Source organism: Somniosus microcephalus, chromosome 13 (assembly GCF_052327205.1).
Source record: "Somniosus microcephalus isolate GS21.2 chromosome 13, FLI_Smic_1.0, whole genome shotgun sequence".
In the NCBI taxonomy this organism is placed as follows: Eukaryota; Metazoa; Chordata; class Chondrichthyes; order Squaliformes; family Somniosidae; genus Somniosus; species Somniosus microcephalus.
The window spans coordinates 88,190,739-88,211,782 of NC_140999.1; the positions used below are offsets into that span (position 1 = coordinate 88,190,739).

At 48.4% G+C, this 21,044-nt stretch overlaps 1 protein-coding gene across 2 annotated transcripts in view; it reads right to left on the reverse strand.

Annotated features, from left to right (window-relative positions):
- Window positions 1-21,044, reverse strand: part of LOC147108474 (myosin light chain kinase 2, skeletal/cardiac muscle-like) — a 949,466-nt gene that overhangs the window by 375,537 nt on the left and 552,885 nt on the right. For both annotated transcript variants that reach the window (XM_086005118.1, XM_086005119.1), the window contains one exon: window positions 5,323-5,726. In XM_086005118.1, coding sequence (XP_085861244.1) covers window positions 5,323-5,726 — 404 coding nt within the window. The remainder of the gene's footprint in view (window positions 1-5,322; window positions 5,727-21,044) is intronic.

Consider the following 21,044-nt stretch of genomic DNA (forward strand, 5'->3'; position numbering starts at 1 on the left):
CTGGTGTCCTGGCCAATATTTATTCCTCATCTAACATCACTAAAACAGATTATCTGGTCATTATCACATTGCTGTTTGTGGGACCATGCTGTGCGTAAATTGGCTGCCACATTGCTTAAATTACAACAGTGACGAAACTTCAGAAGAACTTAATTGGTTGTAAAGCACTTTGGGATGTCCTGAGGTTGTGAAAGGCACTGTAGAATTCTGCTTCACTGGATAACCCAATGAGGCAGAGTGAATGCGGAGCGTGAGTCGGCGGGAATCTCGGAGCGGCAGCAGTACAAAAGGCTCCCAGAGACCAGGTAGGCCTCAGTGCGGAGCGCAAGTCGGCGGGAATCTCGGAGCGGCGGCAGTACAAAAGGCTCCCAGAGACCAGGTAGGCCTCAGTGCGGAGCGTGAGTCGGCGGGAATCTCGGAGCGGCGGCAGTACAAAAGGCTCCCAGAGACCAGGTAGGCCTCAGTGCGGAGCGCGAGTCGGCGGGAATCTCGGAGCGGCGGCAGTACAAAAGGCTCCCAGAGACCAGGTAGGCCTCAGTGCGGAGCGTGAGTCGGCGGGAATCTCGGAGCGGCGGCAGTACAAAAGGCTCCCAGAGACCAGGTAGGCCTCAGTGCGGAGCGCGAGTCGGCAGGAATCTCGGAGCGGCGGCAGTACAAAAAGCTCCCAGAGACCAGGTATGCCTCAGTGCGGAGCGTGAGTCGGCGGGAATCTCGGAGCGGCGGCAGTACAAAAGGCTCCCAGAGACCAGGTAGGCCTCAGTGTGGAGCGCGAGTCGGCGGGAATCTCGGAGCGGCGGCAGTACAAAAGGCTCCCAGAGACCAGGTAGGCCTCAGTGCGGAGCGTGAGTCGGCGGGAATCTCAGAGCGGCGGCAGTACAAAAGGCTCCCAGAGACCAGGTAGGCCTCAGTGAGGAGCGCGAGTCGGCGGGAATCTCGGAGCGGCGGCAGTACAAAAGGCTCCCAGAGACCAGGTATGCGTACCAGTCTCCAATCTCGGAACTCAGAGGAAGGAGAGAAGTAAAAAGTAATCGAAGTGTGACATCACCAGAAAGCAGGTAAGTGATTGGTTGGTGAGTATTTCTCTCTTTTTAAACCTTAACTCTGTGGTTTATAGTTTCTAAAGTCTCTGTGGTGTAGCGGGGATTGTTTGTAAACCAGGGCCCTTAAGTATATCATTTAACTGTAGTGTAATTGGTGGGATTGATTTGATTTAATTTAAATTAATTAAAGGGGAAGTCATGGCAGGACAGCCCGGTGCCGTGGTATGCTCCTCCTGTGCTATGTGGGAACTCAGGGACACTTCCTGTGTCCCTGACAACCATGTGTGCAGGAAGTGTGTCCAGTTGCAGCTACTGGCAGACCGCATTGCGGTGCTGGAGCAGCGAGTGGATACATACTGGACCATTCACGATACTGAGGACGTCGTGAATAGCACTTTTAAACAGTTGGTCACACCGCAGGTAAAGGTGGCACAGGCAGAAAGGGAATGGGTGATCAACAGGCAGAGTAGTAGGCGCAGGCAGGTAGTGCAGGGGTCCCCTGTGGCCATCCCCCTCTCAAACAGATATACCGCTTTGGATACTGATGGGGGGATGGCTTACCAGGGGAAGGCAGCAGCAGCCAACTTCCTGGCACCAGGGGTGGCTCTGCTACACAGGACAGGAGGAAAAAGAGGGGTAGAGCTATAGTAATAGGGGATTCTATTGTAAGGGGAATAGATAGGTGTTTCTGCAGCTGCAAACGAGACTCCAGGATGGTGTGTTGCCTCCCTGGTGCAAGGGTCAAGGATGTCTCAGAGCGGCTGCAGAACATCCTGGAAGGGGAGGGTGAACAGCCAGTTGTCGTGGTGCATATAGGTAACAATGATATAGGTAAAAAATGGGATGAGGTCCTAAAAGCTGAGTATAGTGAGTTAGGAGGTAAATTAAAAAATAGGACCTCAAAGGTAATAATCTCAGGACTGCTACCAGTGCCACATGCTAGTCAGAGTAGAAATAGAAGGATATTTCAGATGAATCCGTGGCTAGAGGAATGGTGCCATGGGGAGGGATTCAAATTCCTGGGACATTGGAACCGGTTCTGGGGGAGGTGGGAACAGTTCAAACCGGACGGTTTGCACCTGGGCAGGGCCGGGACCGATGTCCTAGGGGGAGTGTTTGCTAGTGCTCTGGGGAGGGTTTAAACTAAAATGGAAGGGGGTTGGGAACTTGAGCAGGGGGACAGAGGAAAGGGAAACGAGGATAAAAGCAAAAGATACGAAGGAGAAAAACAAAAGTGGCAGTCAGAGAAATCAACGGTTTAAATCAAACATGGCCACAGTAAATAATAATTCTAATAGGTCTAAGAGCGTTAAAAAAACAAGCCTGAAGGCTTTGTGTCTTAATGCGAGGAGCATTCGTAATAAGGTGGATGAATTAGCTGCGCAAATAGAGGTAAACGGATATGATTTGATTGGGATTACGGAAACATGGCTCCAGGGTGGCCAAGACTGGGAACTCATCCAGGGGTATTCAATATTCAGGAAAGATAGGCAAAAAGGAAAGGGAGGTGGGGTAGCATTACAGGTTAAAGAAGGGATTAACACAATTGTAAGGAAGGATATTACCTCTGATGATGTGGAATCTGTATGGGTAGAACTGAGAAACACCAAGAGGCAGAAAACGTTAGTGGGAGTGGTATATAGACCTCCAAACAGTAAGGCGGAGGTTGGGGATGGCATTAAAAGGGAAATTAGAGAAGAGTGCAAAAAGGGCACAGCAGTCATCATGGGTGACTTTAATCTACATATAGATTGAGCTAACCAAATTAGTAACAATACTGTGGAGGAGGAATTCCTGGAGTGTTTACGGGATGGTTTCCTGGACCAATATGTCAAGGAACCAACCAGAGATCAGGCCATCTTAGACTGGGTATTATGTAACGAGAAAGGATTAATTAGCAATTTTGTTGTACGAGAACCCTTGGGTCGGAGCGATCATAATATGATCGAATTCTTCATTAAGATGGAGAATTAAGTAGTTGGCTCAGAGACTAGGGTCCTGAATTTAAATAAAGGAAACTACGATGGTCTGAGGCGCGAATTAGGTAGGATTGATTGGGGAATGTCACTCAAAGGGTTAACGGTGGATAGGCAATGGCAAACATTCAAAGACCGCATGGATGAACTACAGAATTTGTTCATCCCAGTTTGGCATAAAAATAAAACAAAAAAGGTGACTCAACCATGGCTAATGAAGGAAATTAGAGATAGCATAAGATCCAAGGAGCGGACATATAAATTGGCCAGAAAAAGCAGTAATCCAGACGATTGGGAGCAGTTTAGGATTCAACAAAGGAGGACAAAGGGATTAATTAAGAAAGGGAAAATAGAATATGAGAGTAAGCTTGCAGGGAACATAAAAACTGACTGTAAAAGCTTTTACAGATATGTGAAGAGAAAAAGATTGGTGAAGTCAAGCGTAGGTCCCTTGCAGTCAGAATCAGGGGAATTTATAATGGGAAACAAAGAAATGGCTGACCAATTAAATACATATTTTGGTTCTGTCTTCACAAAGGAGGACACAAATAACCTCCCAGAAATGTCGGGGAACATAGGGTCTGATGAAAGGGAGGAACTGAATGAAATCAGTATTTGTAGGGAAATGGTGTTAGGGAAATTGATGGGATTGAAGGCCGATAAATCCCCAGGGCCTGATAATCTACATCCTAGGGTACTTAAGGAAGTGGCCCTAGAAATAGTAGATGCATTGCTGATCATCTTCCAACATTCGATGGAATCTGGAACAGTACCCATGGATTGGATGGTAGCTAATGTTACCCCACTATTCAAAAAAGGTGGTAGAGAGAAAACGGGGATTTACAGACCAGTAAGCCTGACATCGGTAGTGGGGAAAATGCTAGAGTCCATTATAAAAGATGTAATAGCAGATCAGTTGGAAAACAGTGACAGGATCGGACAAAGTCAACATGGATTTACAAAAGGTAAATCGTGCTTGACTAATCTACTGGAATTTTTTGAGGATGTAACTAGTAAAATAGATAAGGGGTGTGGTGTATTTGGACTTTCAGAAGGCTTTCATTAGGTCCCACATAAGAGATTAACTTGTAAAGTTAAGGCACATGGGATTGGGGGCAAGGTATTGACTTGGATAGAGAACTGGTTGGCAGATAGAAAGCAAAGAGTTGGAATAAACGGGTCTTTTTCCGAGTGCAGGCAGTGACTAGTGGGGTACCGCAGGGATCGGTCCTATGACCCCAGCTATTCACAATATATATTAATGATCTAGACAAGGGAACTAGATGTAATATCTCCAAATTTGCAGATGACACAAAGCTGGGTGGACGTGTGTGCTGTGAGGAGGATGCCAAAAAACTACAGGATGATTTGGACAGGTTGGGTGATTGGGCAGAAGCATGGCAGATGCAATATAACGTGGATAAATGTGAGGTTATCCACTTTGGTGTCAAAAACAGGAAGGCAGATTATTATCTGAATGGCAATAGATTGGGAGAAGGGGAAGTGCAATGAGACCTGGGTGTCCTTGTGCACCAGTCGCTGAAGCTAAGCATGCAGGTGCAGCAGGCGGTTAAGAAGGCAAGTGGTATGTTGGCCTTCATAGCGAGAGGGTTTGAGTGCAGGAACAAGGATGTCTTGCTACAGTTGTACAGGGCCTTGGTGAGACCACATCTTGAGTATTGTGTGCAGTTTTGGTCACCTTATCTGAGGAAGGATATTCTTGCCATGGAAGGAGTTCAGCGAAGATTCACCAGGCTGATACCTGGGATGGCAGGAATGACGCATGAGGAGAGATTGGGTCGATTGGGCTTGTACTCACTGGAGTTTAGAAGAATGAGAGGGGATCTCATTGAAACTTATAAAATTCTGGCAGGACTGGACAGACTAGATGCAGGGAGGATGTTCCCGATGGTCGGGGAATCCAGAACCAGGGGTCGCAGTCTAAGGATAAGGGGTAGGCCTTTTAGGACAGAAATGAGGAGGAATTTCTTCACCCAGAGAGTGGTAAACCTGTGGAATTCTCTACCACAGAAGGCAGTAGAGGCCAATTCATTAAATATATTCAAGAAGGAGTTGGATATATTTCTTAAGGCTAAAGGGATCAAGGGGTATGGGGAGAAAGCAGGTACCGGGTACTGAACTTGGATGATCAGCCATGATCGCATTGAATGGCGGAGCAGGCTCGAGGGGCTGAATGGCCTACTCCTGCTCCTATCTTCTATGTTTCTATGAGACTCCATCCTATCACCACCACCTGGGGGTTGAAGATCATGTATCTGAGCCATATCAACAATGCTGATCTTTACCAATCACTTTGACACAGCTCCCTTCGCCAGCGCTGGCCTGCGGCATGGTCTGGTTCTCCTGGAACAATGCCGTTGAGCCCAGGACTGGCTCTTCGCTCCTGCTCTCTGTACACTCGCCGGTTTTTGAGGTTTCTCCCCCGCATTGCGCTCTATCTCTCGGCTCCTCTTGAGATCTGCCCCCTGATTCTCCGGGTTCGGCCTTGTTTGTGTCGGCAGGTTTGGGATTGACATCGGAACTCTTCATGATGCCACTCTGTGAAGCCGCCACTGTTTCTGTCTCTGAGGCCCCTGCAGGCAGTTCATGTCCCCTGGGGGAAAGGCTGTTGTCCCTCAGCTGTCTGTCTATGGTGGCTGGTGTTGACCTTTCACTCTCGGCTGAGCTCACTGCTGCTATCTTCCCGCAGCTGTCATGGAAGAGCAAAGTATATCAGATATCAAAGGAGGCTTCTGATAAATATTCGGATCATAATGCAGTAAAGAATCAAGCAGCATGCAGAAGGCACAGAGGAGCAATAAGAGAGGCTCTGACTACAATCTTCCAAACTTCCTCAGATATGGGAGTGGTGTCAGAGGACTGGAGGTTGCAGATGTTACTCCCTTGTTCAAAAACAGGGGAGAGGGAGAAACCCGGCAACTACAGGCCAGTCAGCCTAACATTGGTGATGGGGAAAGTTTTAGAGACAATAATTCGGGACAAAATTAATTGTCACTTGGAAGAACATGGGTTAATGAATGTCAGTTAGCATGGATTTGTTAAAGGCAAATCATGTTTGACTAACTTGATTGAGTTTTTTAATGAAGTAACTGAGAGGGTTGATGAAGGTAGTGTAGTTGATGTTATGTATATGGACTTTTAAAAGACATTTGATTAAGTGCCACATTATAGACTTGTAAGCAAAATTGAAGCCCATAGGATTAAAGGGACAGTGGCAGCGTGGATACAGAACTGGCTAAGGGACAGAAAGCAGAGAGCAGTGGTGAACGGTTGTTTATCAGAATGGATGGAAACTGGTGTTCCCAGGGTCGGTATTAGGACCACTGCTCTTTTTGATATATATTAATGACCTGGACTTGGGTATACAGGACATAATTTCAAAGTTTGCAGTTAACACAAGGCTTGGAAATATAGTAAATGGTGAGGATAGTAACAGATTTCAGGAGGCCATAGACAGACATGGGCAGACACATGGCAGATGAAATTTAACACAGAAAAGTGTGAAGTGATGCATTTTGGTAGGAAGAATGAGGAGAGGCAATATAAACTAAATGGTTCAATGTTAAAGATAGTGCAGGAACAGAGGGACCGGGGGGTGTGTGTACACAAACACTTGAAGGTGGCAGGACAAGGTGAAAAGGCTGTTAAAAAAGAATACGGGATCCTTGGCTTTATAAATAGAGGAATAGAGTACAAAAGCCAGGAAGTTGTGTTGAACCTTTATAAATCACTGATTCGGCCCCAGCTGGAGTATTGTGTCCAATTCTGGGCACCACACTTTAGGAAGGATGTCAAGGTCTTGGGGAGGGTGCAGAGATGATTTACTAGAATAGTACCCGGGATGAGAGATTACAGTTATGTGGAGATACCAGAGAAACTGGGATTGTTCTCCTTAGAGCAGAGAAGGTTAAGGGAGATTTTATAGAGGTGTTCAACATCATGAAGGGTTTTGATAGAGTAAATAAGGAGAAACTGTTTCCACTGGCAGGAGGGTCAGTGACCAGAGGACACAGAGTTAAGGTACAGTAATTGGCAAAAGAACCAGAGGGGAGATGAGGAGAATTTTTCACACAGCGAGTTGTTATGATCTGGAATGCTCTACCTGAAAGGCTGTTGGAAGCAGATTTAATAGTAACTTTCAATGGGGAATTGGATAAATACTTGAAAAGGAGACATTTGCAGGGCTGTGGGGAAAGAGCAAGTGAATGGGACTAATTGGAGAGCTCTTTCAAAGAGCCGGCACAGACACGATGGGCCGAATGGCTTCCCTCTGTGCTGTATGATTCTATGATTCTATGTTTATACATTGGCTCTTGGCAAACGAGATTCAGAATTTAACATTGCTATAAGATTGAGTAGAAACCTCTGATTTAACATAGCATGAAGCCATGTATGACCTGGTGTTTAAACACACTGCCTTGCTGTGACACTAAGTCATACAGACCCAGGAGGTGCCAGGTTGAATCTCTAGTCCATGGCCTCGCCTCTCCCTATCTCTGTAACCTCCTCCATATCTACCATCCTCCGTGAACTCTGTGCTCCTCCAATTCTAGCCTCTTGTGCATCCCCCACAGGGGCAGTCATGCAGGCCACTCTGAAGATGCTAGGTGTAGAGGGTAAATGGCACATCACACACAACCCGCAGTCATCAGGGATTGTGGAGCGAATGAATAGGACCATCAAGGAAAGGTTACGAAAGGAGGCGGGAGACTCGCCTAGAAAATGGGCGGAGGTCTTGCCGTTAGTTCTGATGGGGTTCCGAGCCAGCCCGTCTAGAAGCACAGGGTATTCCCCGCATAAGCTCGTGACTGGCAGGGTCATGAGAACGCCCAGCCAGGTACTGGCCCCGGTTCTCACGGAAGGTCAGTTGAGAGAGGTGAACCGGGACAGGTTTGTTAAGAATTTGCTTGAGCATCTCAGGCAGATCCATTGGCAGGCTGCCAGTAACATGGGGAAGCAACATCGTAGAAATCGTTTATTGCTTGAGCCTCAGAGGTACCACGAGTGGAAGGTCGGAGATCAAGTAATGGTTAGAAACTTCGCCAGGGTATGGACTTTTGAACCGCTATACATGGGACCGTATAGTATCGTGGATAGGGCGAGTCCGATGGTATATGCAGTCAAAATGCCCCGAAACACTAAGTGGTTCCATATCAATCAGTGCAAGCTTTTTAACCCTGGGGAAAGAGCTGTTAAGAGGAGGAAACAGCAGGGAGTGGTGAGCTGCACTACAGGTGTGGGGCTCCAGCCCCTAATCTGGGACCTTGAGGAGCCCACAGAGGGACCAGTCGTTCCGCCTGTGGGGGCAGGAGTGAGAAGGAGTGCCAGGATCCCACAGCCGAGGGTGCCGTGGATGCCTCCTTACACACCGGTGAACGAAGGAAGCTGGAGTCATAAGAGGCCCAGGGTCGAGGAGACCTAGTGTGGCCACCCGGAGACGGGTGGCACAGTGCATAACTTATTTCTCTCCTGTCTGTTGCCTTAGCTTGTCTGTATAGTTTGGATTTTAATCGTGTGTTGCTGTGTCTGGAAAGGTGAGGAATCACCCAAGGACAATGTGGCATTCTGTGTGTTTTCAGGGAATGCCTAAGAACAAGATGAAGTTGTTGTGTATGTAATATGTGTGCTACTTTGAACCTATGGACAGGACTGCACTACTTGTAGGGCGTAGTGATACGCAGTACCACTCCTGGCCATAGGGGTATAAATAGTACTGTGGGTACTGATCTCCCCTCAGTTCCCGCCTGTGGGCATGAAGTAAAGACCTACGTGCAGTCCCTACCTCCAACCAGTAAAGACCTGTTTGAGTTATATGTTTAAGTCTTTGTGTTAATTGTTCAATACAATACACATACTTAACAGAAGTCAGCCATGATAGTCCTGATTGTCATGATTAAAGCCAGCATGAGTCACAGGGGCGACACCGAGGAATCGGTTATCTTCAGCTGCACCGGCGGAGACGAACTGACCGTGACCACAGGAGGTGGCTTGAAGGAGGGAGCGAGCGTCTATCTCCATGAGGGAAGATGGCCTGGATGGCTGGGGTCGAATTCCACCCGGTATTCCAGCCATGACGAGTTCACCTATGGTGAAGCGTCCGTCCCATGCCCGAGAATAGGGGTTACCGCCTCCCGGGTTAGGGTAACAGAGGGTAAACGGGTGTGCCTTAGCTGTAGGGGACACATTCCACTGGGAAGGTGGTGGTGGCTCAGGAAACTGAGCGCGGATACAGGGGACCAGACAGCTGACTGGGAAAGACTAAGTAACGACACGCACCGGACGATCATGGGTTCTCAGGGAGGAGTGAATGTGTGTTGGGATAAGTGGTGGGAATCTGAGGAAGGGATTTATGTGTGTATGTGGGGCTCGGAAAAGATCTGCCCAGCGGGTGTGTCGATCGCGTTTAGCAGGCGATGGCAGGATGCCGGGGATGGGATCGGTTGGGATCGGAGTGTGGACTCCTGTGTAATCCCAAAGCCCCCGAACACCATCAATGCCACAGAGCTCATCTCATACATCAGGAAGCCCCCGCCCAGAGCCCCGATGGTACAGGCGACTGTAGATGAGTGTCCCACCACCACCAGGTGTCCAGGGAATGGGTTGGTGTTAATCCCTACTGACAAAGTGTTGTTTCAGAACGTGCACTACGCCGTGACATCCGTGATCCTGAACCTGACTGAAGTCCATCTGCCTGTGTGGTGTCCAAGGAAGATGGCGAAGCTTTATGAAGCTCTGTTAAAAGTGATGTTTCAGGAATTTTATGAACTGGACTATGGAAATGTAGAGAAAGATCAGCTTTATAATCTGAATGTTGGGGATAGTGTGGGGTCCGGGAGGCAGAGAAGAGGGATCTGGAACGATGTAGCTACAGCGTTCAGTACAGGAACGGGTATTATTAATAGTATGGATGATGCACAACTCCAGATGCAGATCACTGGGTTAAAGAACCAACTGCGTAAGATTCTAGGGGAAGAGAATAGAGTGGTGGGTTCAGAGCTTCATGAGGACCAGGCAATGACCGTTGATTTAGAGGAGGTCATTGCGGAGCTGGAGAGGCATGCTAAAACTGTTAATGATTTGATACGGGAGGACAGGAATGCCTCGGAGCAGGCTGCACGGAATGAGGTGTGTGTGTTGTATGGTGCATGGTTGCTGGGCGAGGGCCGCAGTAACCTGGAGGACCTGAGGCAAGGTCGCGTCCCTTCATTTAGGGATAACATAAGATCCAAAGAGAGGACATATAAATTTGCCAAAAAAAGCAACAAACCTGAGGATTGGGAGCAGTTTAAGATTCAGCAAAGGAGGACAAAGGGATTGATTAAGAGGGGGAAAATAGAGTATGAGAGTAAGCTTTCAAGGAACATAAAAACTGACTGTAAAAGCTTTTATAGATATGTGAAGAGAAAAAGATTGGTGAAGTCAAGCGTAGGTCCCTTGCAGTCAGAATCAGGGGAATTTATAATGGGGAACAAAGAAATGGCTGACCAATTAAATACATATTTTGGTTCTGTCTTCACAAAGGAGGACACAAATAACCTCCCAGAGATGTCGGGGAACATAGGGTATAATGAGAGGGAGGAACTGAAAGAAATCAGTATTTCTGGGGAAATGGTGTTGGGGAAATTGACGGGATTAAAGGCCGATAAATCCCCAGGGCCTGATAATCTACATCCGAGGGTACTTAAGGGAGTGGGCCTAGAGATAGTAGATGCATTATTGGTCATCTTCCAGAATTCGCTAGACTCTGGAACAGTACCCATAGATTGGAGGGTAGCTAATGTTACCCCACTATTCAAAAAAGGTGGTAGAGAAGAAACGGGGAATTATAGACCGGTGAGCCTGACATCGGTAGTGGGGAAAATGCTAGAGTCCATTATAAAGGATGTAATAGCAGAACATTTGGAGAACAGTGACAGGATCGGACAAAGTCAACATGGATTTACGAAAGGTAAATCGTGCTTGACTAATCTACTGGAATTTTTTGAGGATGTAACTGGTAAAATAGATAAGGGAGAACCAGTGGATGTGGTGTATTTGGACTTTCAGAAAGCTTTCAATAAGGTCCCGCATAAGAGACTAGCGTGCAAAGTTAAGGCACATGGGATTGGAGGCAAGGTATTGACTTGGATAGAGAACTGGTTGGCAGACAGAAAGCAAAGAATCGGAATTAACGGGTCGTTCTCCGAGTGGCAGGCAGTGACTAGTGGGGTACCGCAGGGATTGGTCCTAGGACCCCAGCTATTCACAATATATATTAATGATCTAGATGAGGTAAATGGATGTAATATCTCAGAATTTGCAGACGGCACAAAGCTGGGTGGGAGAGTGTGCTGTGAGGAGGATGCCCTGAAAATCCAGTATGATCTGGACAGGTTGGGTGATTGGGCGGAAGCATGGCAGATGCAATATAATGTGGATAAATGCGAGGTTATCCACTTTGGTGGTAAAAACAGGAAGGCAGATTATTATCTGAATGGCAATAGATTGGGAGAAGGGGAAGTGCAACGAGACCTGGGTGTCCTTGTGCACCAGTCGCTGAAGGTAAGCATGCAGGTGCAGCAGGCGGTTAAGAAGGCAAATGGTATGTTGGCCTTCATAGCGAGAGGGTTCGAGTACAGGAAAAAGGATGCCTTGCTCCAGTTGTACAAGGCCTTGGTGAGACCACACCTTGAGTATTGTGTGCAGTTTTGGTCGCCCTATCTGAGGTAGGATGTTCTTGCCATGGAGTGGGCGCAACGAAGATTCACCAGGCTGATACCTAGGATGGCAGGAATGACGTACGAGGAGAGATTGGGTCGACTGGGCTTGTACTCACTGGAGTTTAGAAGAATGAGAGGGGATCTCATTGAAACTTATAAAATTCTGTCAGGACTAGACAGATTTGATGCAGGAAGGATGTTCCCGATGGCTGGGGAGTCCAGAATCAGGGGTCACAGCCTAAGGATAAGGAGTAAGCCATTTAGGACAGAGATGAGGAGGAATTTCTTCACCCAGAGAGTGGTGAACCTGTGGAATTCTCTACCACAGAGGGCAGTGGAGGCCAGTTCATTAAATATATTCAAGAAGGATTTGGATATATTTCTTAAGGCTAAAGGGATCAAGGGATATGGCGAGAAGGCAGGGACAGGGTACTGAATTTGGATGATCAGCCATGATCTCGTTGAATGGCGGAGCAGGCTCGAGGGGCTGAATGGCCTACTCCTGCTCCTATCTTCTATGTTTCTATGTTTCTATGTTTCGAGTGGAGCATGAACACCAGCATGGACTGGTTGGGTCGAATGGCCTGTTTCTGGGCCGTATATTTTATGTAACCTTGGTTAAGCCACACTTAGAGTACTGTGAACAGTTCTGGTCTCCATATTATAAAAAGGATACAGAGGCGCTGGAAAAGGTGCAAAAAAGATTTACTAGAATGATAGCAGAACTGTGAGGTTATAGCTAGCAGGAAAGATTGAACAGGCTGGGGCTCTTTTCTCCAGAAAAGAGAAGACTGAGGGGTGACCTGATAGAGGTCTTTAAGGTTATGAAAGGGTTCGATCAGGTAGACCTAGAGAAGGTGTTTCCTGTTGCAGGTGAGACCAGAACTAGGGGCCATAAATATAAGATAGTCACTAATAAATCTAATAGGGAAATCAGAAGTGGTTGAGGCAAATAGAATAGATGCATTTAAGGGGAAGCCAGATAAGCAGATGAGGGAAAAAGGAATAGAGGGATAGTTGACGAGGTTAAATGAAGAAGGGTGGGAGGAGGCTTGTGTGGAACATACACGTCAGCATAGACCAGTTGGGTCGAATGGCCTGTTTCTGTGCTGTAAATACTATGGGGGAAAAATTTACTATCAACCATTTTGGGGCATTGACATCGCCTGGGCACTAACTTTAGCATCCATGCTAATTAGCGCCGGCAAATGCAAAATTGAGTTTTTGCGCCCCAAGAAGGGAGTGGAGTGTTAAATCAAGCGCTATACACTTCTCTTAGGGCGCTAACGTCGCAAAGTGGGGCAGTACCCTCAGAGCGCTACTCAAGTTTCGGTGCTGTCAATCACCTTGTACGCAGACAGACTGGCGCCTTCCAGTTCTTAAAGGGGATGTTCAATCATGCTGCACAGCCTCACTCTGATCATTGCGGTTTGTGACCTGGGCCTGCAAGGAGCTGCAAGCCTTCATTCAAGCAACTGATGGCTGAGCAGAGGCCCAGAGAGAGAACTCGCCGGTTCTGCGACCACGCAATGGAAGCTCTGGTCACGGCCGTGGGATGCCGACGGGCAGTGCTCTTCCCGAACACTGGCAGGAGGCCATTGCCACAGGCCTTTAGGGTGATGTGGATGGAGGTCGCCCAGCACATGCTGGCCAGAAGTGTGGTCCCCAGAACTCCCAACCAGTGCCGGAAGAAATTCAGCGACCTCACATGGGTGGTCAGGGTAAGTAGATGTTTCAAAACCTCTACATGCCACCATCTCACTCTCACTCTGTGCCCACACTATATTAACCGCCACATCCCCAACACTCACCCACCAACTATGCCCACCTACTAAAAGTGACATCCACATCTCATGCCTTGCATACATTAACAGCTATTCAACTATGACAGGCACATCTGCCAAACACATAGCTACACACTCACTCACACGCTTTCCTTTTTCTTGCAGGCCAAGCTTGCTCACAACAGGACGGAGCAGCAACGCACAGGAGGAGGTCAGGCAGAGCTGCACCCCCTTACAGACCTGGAGGAGCGAGTGGGCCATATCATTGCGCCCAGGTTGTGGGCGCTGTGGCCGTCGGAGATGTCAAACCCCTTGGGGACAACAACGGAATGTTCATCACCTCTCCCTCTTCTCTCATACCACTTCCCCCTCACAACACAAGCCCTTCCCACTTTCCATCTAAGTATACTGTCTCCATTCCTTGCTCCCTTCCTTTCCCCCGCCCCTGACCTTAACCCACTCTTGTGCCTTTATGCTTCCAGATAATCAGCCACCATCTGACCAGCCTGTCCCTGAGCCTCCCAGTGGCAGTGACGCAGGAGAGGAGGTGGAACACCAAGCTGTAGTCTCACTGCCTGCATCTCCCAAGGGCGAGAGGTCCAATAATGGGGCAACGCGGTCGCTGGATGTGGTTGAAGCTCCAGGACCCAATGGGCTGCAGCAATGCCACGGGGAAAGGGAAGCTCGGGGGCCATCTCCCCGGAGGGTGAGTTCACGCGCGAGTTCTGCTGTACAGGACTCGGATGAGGGCCTCGATGTCGAGGCGATGACCACACAGGTGATGGGCATGCACACTGATTTCATGGGTGCAATGGCAAGGGTGCCCGAGAGCATGGATGCACTGGTTAGGAGTGTGCAGGAGTCCGCCTCCAGCATTGCACTCATCTCTGCGCAAACCATCGAGCCTATCCTTGGCAGTTTGCAAAGGATGGTTGAATTGCAGAGAGACTGTGGGGACCCAAAGCCCATGCCATGTGTAATGGGTGAGGTGGCAGGATCTATTGCAGCACAGGCCGACGCAACGCAATGGCTTAATGCTGGAATCGAATCATTGGTTGGTGCCATCCAGCCTCAGACTGCACTCATGCAGTCTCAGATTGATGCCACGCAAGTGCTGACTGCTGCCATCATCACTGGGTCGCCCAGAGTCCACCGGGGATCTGATGGTGCCATAGCAGGCCAGCAATCTGTGCTCAAGCAGATTGCTCCGAATGCTGAGGTTCTGCCTCGGGGGAGTGGCAGTATGTCGGTCGAGCAGGAAGGTGCTGTCCTCTCTCAGGATGACAGCATTCCTGCTCCCACCACTGCCACTCCATCATTGCACTTGCTGCAGCCTGTAACCCAGCCAGCCCAGACTGCTGCTGCCCATGCTGAGTTGGTGCAGTCTGCAGCCGGGCCGTCCAGGCTCAGAGCGGGTCGAGGGCGTCCTGCAAGGACACAGTCTCTGGATCCAACATTCAGCAGCCTTCCGCCAGCCTTGCTGCAGCCACTGGGGCCATGTTACGGAGGAGCAGTAGGGTTGGGAGGGGGGAACTCAAAAGGGGAGGGAAATCATTGAAGAAGGGGGAATAAAGAATACTTTAGCAGCAAATAGGGGTATTGTGTGTGTCAATAAATTGATGTGGTTTGTAAATATATTGTCGCGTTTCTTTATGAATTGTTGTGTTTCATAAGAGAGAGTTGTGTACGATATTAAATTGTTCATTTAATGGTCCACATTTTGAGCTTTGCCTGGTGATAGGGGCTGTGAGCTGGCTGTAATGATGTGGTTGTGCTGCGCAAAGGCCATGTGCTATCTCATTTATTGGAAGCACTGTCTAATGAGGTGCTCATGAAAGGCCCTTGCAGAAGCAAGATTGTGTGGCTCCCTCCTATGTTGCTGCTGCTCCTCCTCCTCCGCCTCTTCATCCTCCTCCTCCGCCTCTTCCTGTCCTTCTTCCTCCTCCTGAGGTGGACCTGCAATCCCTGGTGGCAATGGCTGGGCCCTCAGAATGGCTAAGTTGTGCAGCATGCAGCACACAATAATGAAAAGGGAGACTCGAGCAGGGGAGTACTGCAGGGCTCCTCCAGAGTGGTCAAGGCTGCGGAACCGTTACTTTAGCACCCCGATAGTCTGTCGATCAGGTTCCTGGTGGCGCTATGGCTGTCACTGTATGCGTGCTGAGCAGGAGTGTTGGGGTTGCGGAGCGATGTCATCAGCCAGGTGGCGAGTGGATAACCCCTGTCTCCGAGCAGCCAGCTTCATGTGGTGGGTGGAACAGTGCTGGGACTCTGGTTTCACGCAGGATGACTGCATCGTGGCTGCTGCCAGGATAGCGGGCATTGACGGCGAGGATGCGTTGTCTGTGGTCGCACACCAACTGAACGTTCAGAGAGTGGTAACCTTTGCGGTTACGGAAGACCTCTGCATTGTGATGAGGTGCCCGCAATGCCAGGTGGGTGCAGTCAAAGGCGCCCTGAACCATGGGGAAGCTCGCTTTCCTTACAAAGCAACATGAGCGTTCATCCTGTTTCTCCCTGGGAATGATATGTACTCCCTTCTCCTTCTGTAGAGCACGTCTGTCACCTCCCAGATGCAGCAATGGACAGCGAACTGCAAAATGTTTGCAATATCCCCTATTGAAGCCTGGAAGGAGCTGCTGGCATAGAAATTGAGAGCAACTGTGATCTTCAATGCCACTGAGAGAGATGTCCTGGTCCTGAGCTGAGGCTGGAGCTCTGGCTGCGGGAGGTGGCAGTGCTCAGTGACCACCGCCTTGCTGAAGTGAAGCCTTCTAAGGCACTGCCCCTCTGAGAGATGAATGTAGGAGAAGTGCTCCCGGAATACCCTGGGAGGGTAAGGTCTCCTGTGCAGAGCCCTGTTGGCCCTCCTCCCTCTGGCCACGTTTTCCAATCTTTCTCTCTGCCTCCGCTACCTCCGACAGTGAAGCTGGAGGGTGAGGTCCAGTGCCAGTACAGCCCTATTAAATGATGGAAATGTTGCACTATCAAATTAAAGTGATAAATATTTCTCATCCAGAATACTCCTTCAAGTTGAAAATGGACAAATGGGTCAAAACGCCTGTTTACTTGTGTCAAACTGACAAGGCAGCATTTCTTGCCGACAAAAAAACCCCAGAAGTTGACCCCTTTATACAGCGCTCCTCCAGCGCTCATCCGACTGCAAACCGCCTCCTGTACCTGTTGATGCTAATGGCAGGCGCTCAGGCAGGGGGCGAGAGTGAATTTCTGAGCCGAGGCGCTGCACACCCGGATGACGTCAAAATAAAGAAAAAAGAAAGACTTGCATTTATATAGCGCCTTTCATGACCACCAGACGTCTCAAAGCACTTTACAGCCAGTTAAATACTTTTGGAGTGTGGTCACTGCTGTAATGTGGGAAACGCGGCAGCCAATTTACACACAGCAAGCTTCCGCAAACAGCAATGTGAAAATGACCAGATAATCTGATTTTGTTATGTTGATTGAGGGATAAGTATTGGCCAGGACATCGGGGAGAACTCCCCTCCTGTTAGGGGGAGAAATTCGGTATCGCCCCGTTTGGGGCGCAATTATCAGCCGGGCGCAAAGTTTAGCGCCTGCCGCTAATTATCGCCTCCGACTGCAAACTTGGCTTCTATCGCCCTTGGAGGTGATTGGAGCGCTAAATCAGGTGCTACACATCTGTCTTAAGGTGCTAACGCCGAGGAGCGAGGTGCTACCTCAGAGCGCTGGCGAAGCTGAGGTGATGACACACTGGCGCTGGCCGGTTCTTAAAGAGAAGGGGCCATCTTGCTCTCCATTCACACCCTGCTCATTGCAGCCTTGAATCTAGGCCTGGAGAGACCTGTACATCAAAACTGCTAGGAAGAACAATGGAGAGGCCCAGGGAAAGAGCTCAGAGTGCAGCCCCCATGGTCTCTTCTGTTGTGTATGTAACCTGTTCCACCTTAAGAGAGCTTAAGCCTGTTCCACCTTAAGAGATGTACTACTTTCTCAGGCTGCTGTAGACGTAATACCGGGGGTGAACACACCGGTATATAAGTACTGTGCAGTAATCTTGTATTCAGTATAGTCCCTACCTCCAACCAGTAAAGACCTGTTTTTATTGTTACTCATTAGTCTGTGTCTTAATTAACTAAATAATTCACAGACTTAACACTGGCGACGAGTCAGGTTCTTACCCTGCGGCAGTTATTCCACGGCGGTTGAAGAGAGGTTTCAAACCTCACCCCACTGGAAGCGACAGGCATTAGGACCCTGAAGCCTCCATCAGCTTGTGAACCGGAGTAGAAGACAGGGCTGGGGAAGACAGAGGTACAGGGCGATAGCGATTGGCAGATAAGGGCCGGGCCGCTTTCAAATCGATCGCATCTGCGATAAGGGCGCGAGAGCCGCTTCGAGCGGGAGGCGTTTCAAGCCAGCGATCGCACTCCAGATAAGGGCTGAGAGCCGCTTCGGTCGGGAGCCGCTTCGCGATCAGCGATCGCATAAAAGATAAGGGCAGCACTCGGGCTTACAGACAGCGTCGGGGGACGGGTGAAGACCGCCAAACGCGGGAAAACCGCCATCTTGGGAGCGGAGGACGACGACAAAGAGCGGGAAGCCGCCATCTTGTGTAGCATAAAATTCCAACAAAATTGTAACAATGCCTAAACACGGGAATATTGGCACCTTTGATAGTGACATCGAGGATTGGGCCATATATGTAGAACGAGTAAAAAATTATTGTAAGGCCAATAAAATTCGTGAACAAGATAAAGCACTAACATTATTAAATTTAATGGGTGCGAAGACATACGGGCAATTGAAACACCTGTTATCACCAGATGAACCGGCGGATAAGACGTTCGATGAGATTGTTACTGTCCTGAAAGATCATCTAAACCCCACGCCGCTGATGCTAGCGGAACGATTTAAATTTTACGACAGAAGGCAACTACAGAATGAAAGCAATGCTGAATATTTGCTGGAATTGCGTAAATTAGCGAAATATTGTCAGTTTGGAACGGGACTGACAGATGCACTACGAGACAAATTTGTGTGTGGCTTATTTAAACAAGATACACAAAAGCGACTGCTCGAGGAGAATGAGCTGACGCTTGAGAAGGCGGTCACTATGGCAGCAGCACATGAAGCCGCAGCGAGAGGCACGGCAGTAATGCAGCTACGGTCACCGGAGCTCAGTGCACACAAATTGGGTGTGAGTTCTGTTAAATGTTATCGTTGTGGAAAGACAACGCATGATCAGAACCAGTGTTGGTTTAAAAACCAAGAATGCAGAACATGTGGTAGGCTTGGACATATAGCTAGAGTATGCAGGTCAGGGAAGAAGACCAGCAACAAGAAGTCACCGCAAGGGAAATACGCAAAGGTACACAAGGTGGCCGAACAGGAGTCCGATTCAGACGCTAGCAGTAATGAACTGGCTGGCTTAAGCAGTATTGAACTGGCTAGCTTAAGGGTACTCAACGTTGGTAAGGGTGCAGACCTCCAGACAATTTGGGTTACTCTTCAGATAGAAGGAGTCCAAGTAAAAATGGAATTGGACACTGGATCGGCATTGTCGGTCATGAATAAGAAAGATTACAGAAGGTTATTCCAACATATTCCCCTACAGGATACGGAGATTATATTGACAACCTACACGGGGCAGAGAGTGTACCCCATCGGGACAATAAAGGTTGCAGTGGCCAACAAGGGCGAAGGAAGTCAAATAATGGACTTATATGTGCTACCGGAGGGAGGTCCACCACTACTAGGCCGGGAGTGGTTTAGAAACATAAATATGGACTGGCATTCGCTAAAAGCCATAAAGAGTGAGAACTCGGTGCAGATAATCAGCCCAGACGCTAGAACTGATGATGGTAAGACCAACCCATGTGCAAAAGACAAAGTTTCAGCACAAAATTCCACTGAGCAACAACAACATAGTTTAACAGAGAATTCTGAGTCTGTCAAGTCTACTGATATGCACATTTTTGAGGGACACTGGGCTCGAACTCAACTCCATTTCAAACTACAACAGCAATTAGAACAAATGATTCGCCGTTTTGAGCAAGAGATGAATGAAATAAAAAAGTTCTTTGTTACAGAGTGGGAGAATCTGGAAAGGCAACAGAAGCAACTGATGGAGAAAATGGAGCAGGAGCACACCAACCATCTGCGCGAGGAGGCCGAACGAATCAAAGCTGATTCAGGTTCTGAAGGTGCGTGCCATAATCTGGTGTCAGAAGAGTTAACGGTCAGCCAACTCCTTCATATGCTGAGGGACAAGACTCTGAAATGGGAAAAACTTGAACACGAGCTGCGATCTTCAAAGGAAAAGGGTTCGGAGCTCTCAAAAGTCATTGAGGTGGCTGATGTGACGACACAGACTGAAATGACTGCAACAGAGCAGTCATTGGATGCCAAAAGTACGCTGACTCACATCAATGTAGAACAACAGACCACTGAAACAGCTGCTCCGGTAGAGGGATTGCATAGCCCGATCAATCAATCTCCAAAGGAAGTTGAAGTATTAAAATCACAAATGAGGTCACTAGTAAACGACTTGCTGAAAGCCCAGAAAAAGCTGGATGCAGAGGTACACATGAGGAAGTCTCTTCAGGAAAGATGTCTGGATTTGGAACAAGAGCTGGCTAACGTCCAGCTGGGTATGGAGGAAATAGACGACCCTCTCACTGGTCTAGCTCAGGACGACACCGAATATTACCATGACCTGGTGGACGACACCGAATATTACGATGTCCTGTCCTGCCCAGCTTGTAACTTCGACTCCCAAAAAGTGCAGAAATCATGGAGGAGCACCAAAAGTCTACGGAACATCGGGAGAAGCTGGCTCTATGACGGAAACAGGAGGAAGAGAAGGAGGAGCTGCGCATGCAGCTGGCAGCTGTGGCAGCTGACACTGGAGCCCAGAGAGTCTCCAAGAAGCAGAAAAGGAAAAGTAAAAACAGAAGATGACCCATCTGAACCATTATCACCTCTACCAGATCACACACGTGGTCCCTCCGAACGGAGCCAAATCAGTTCGGAAGTTCAAGCTGTTTAATCCATGAAAGGACTATTGAATGAGTAACGTGAACCGACTACACCACAGAGATTGAATCTGTGAACTGTTTTCCGCAGAGACTGAATCTGTGATATGTTACGTTAAACATGAAGTTATATATGTATATATGTTATTACGTTATGTTAAATGGGGGGATGACTATAAAGCTAAGAAGGGAGGAGTGTTGTGTATGTAACCTGTTCCACCTTAAGAGAGCTTAAGCCTGTTCCACCTTAAGAGATGTACTACTTTCTCAGGCTGCTGTAGACGTAATACCGGGGGTGAACACACCGGTATATAAGCACTGTGCAGTAATCTTGTATTCAGTATAGTTCCTACCTCCAACCAGTAAAGACCTGTTTTTATTGTTACTCATTAGTCTGTGTCTTAATTAACTAAATAATTCACAGACTTAACATCTTCCAAATCGATGCAAGGAAGGTCAATTCAAAATGAACCTCCAAAGTGCTGCTCATTACCCAAAACTCTTT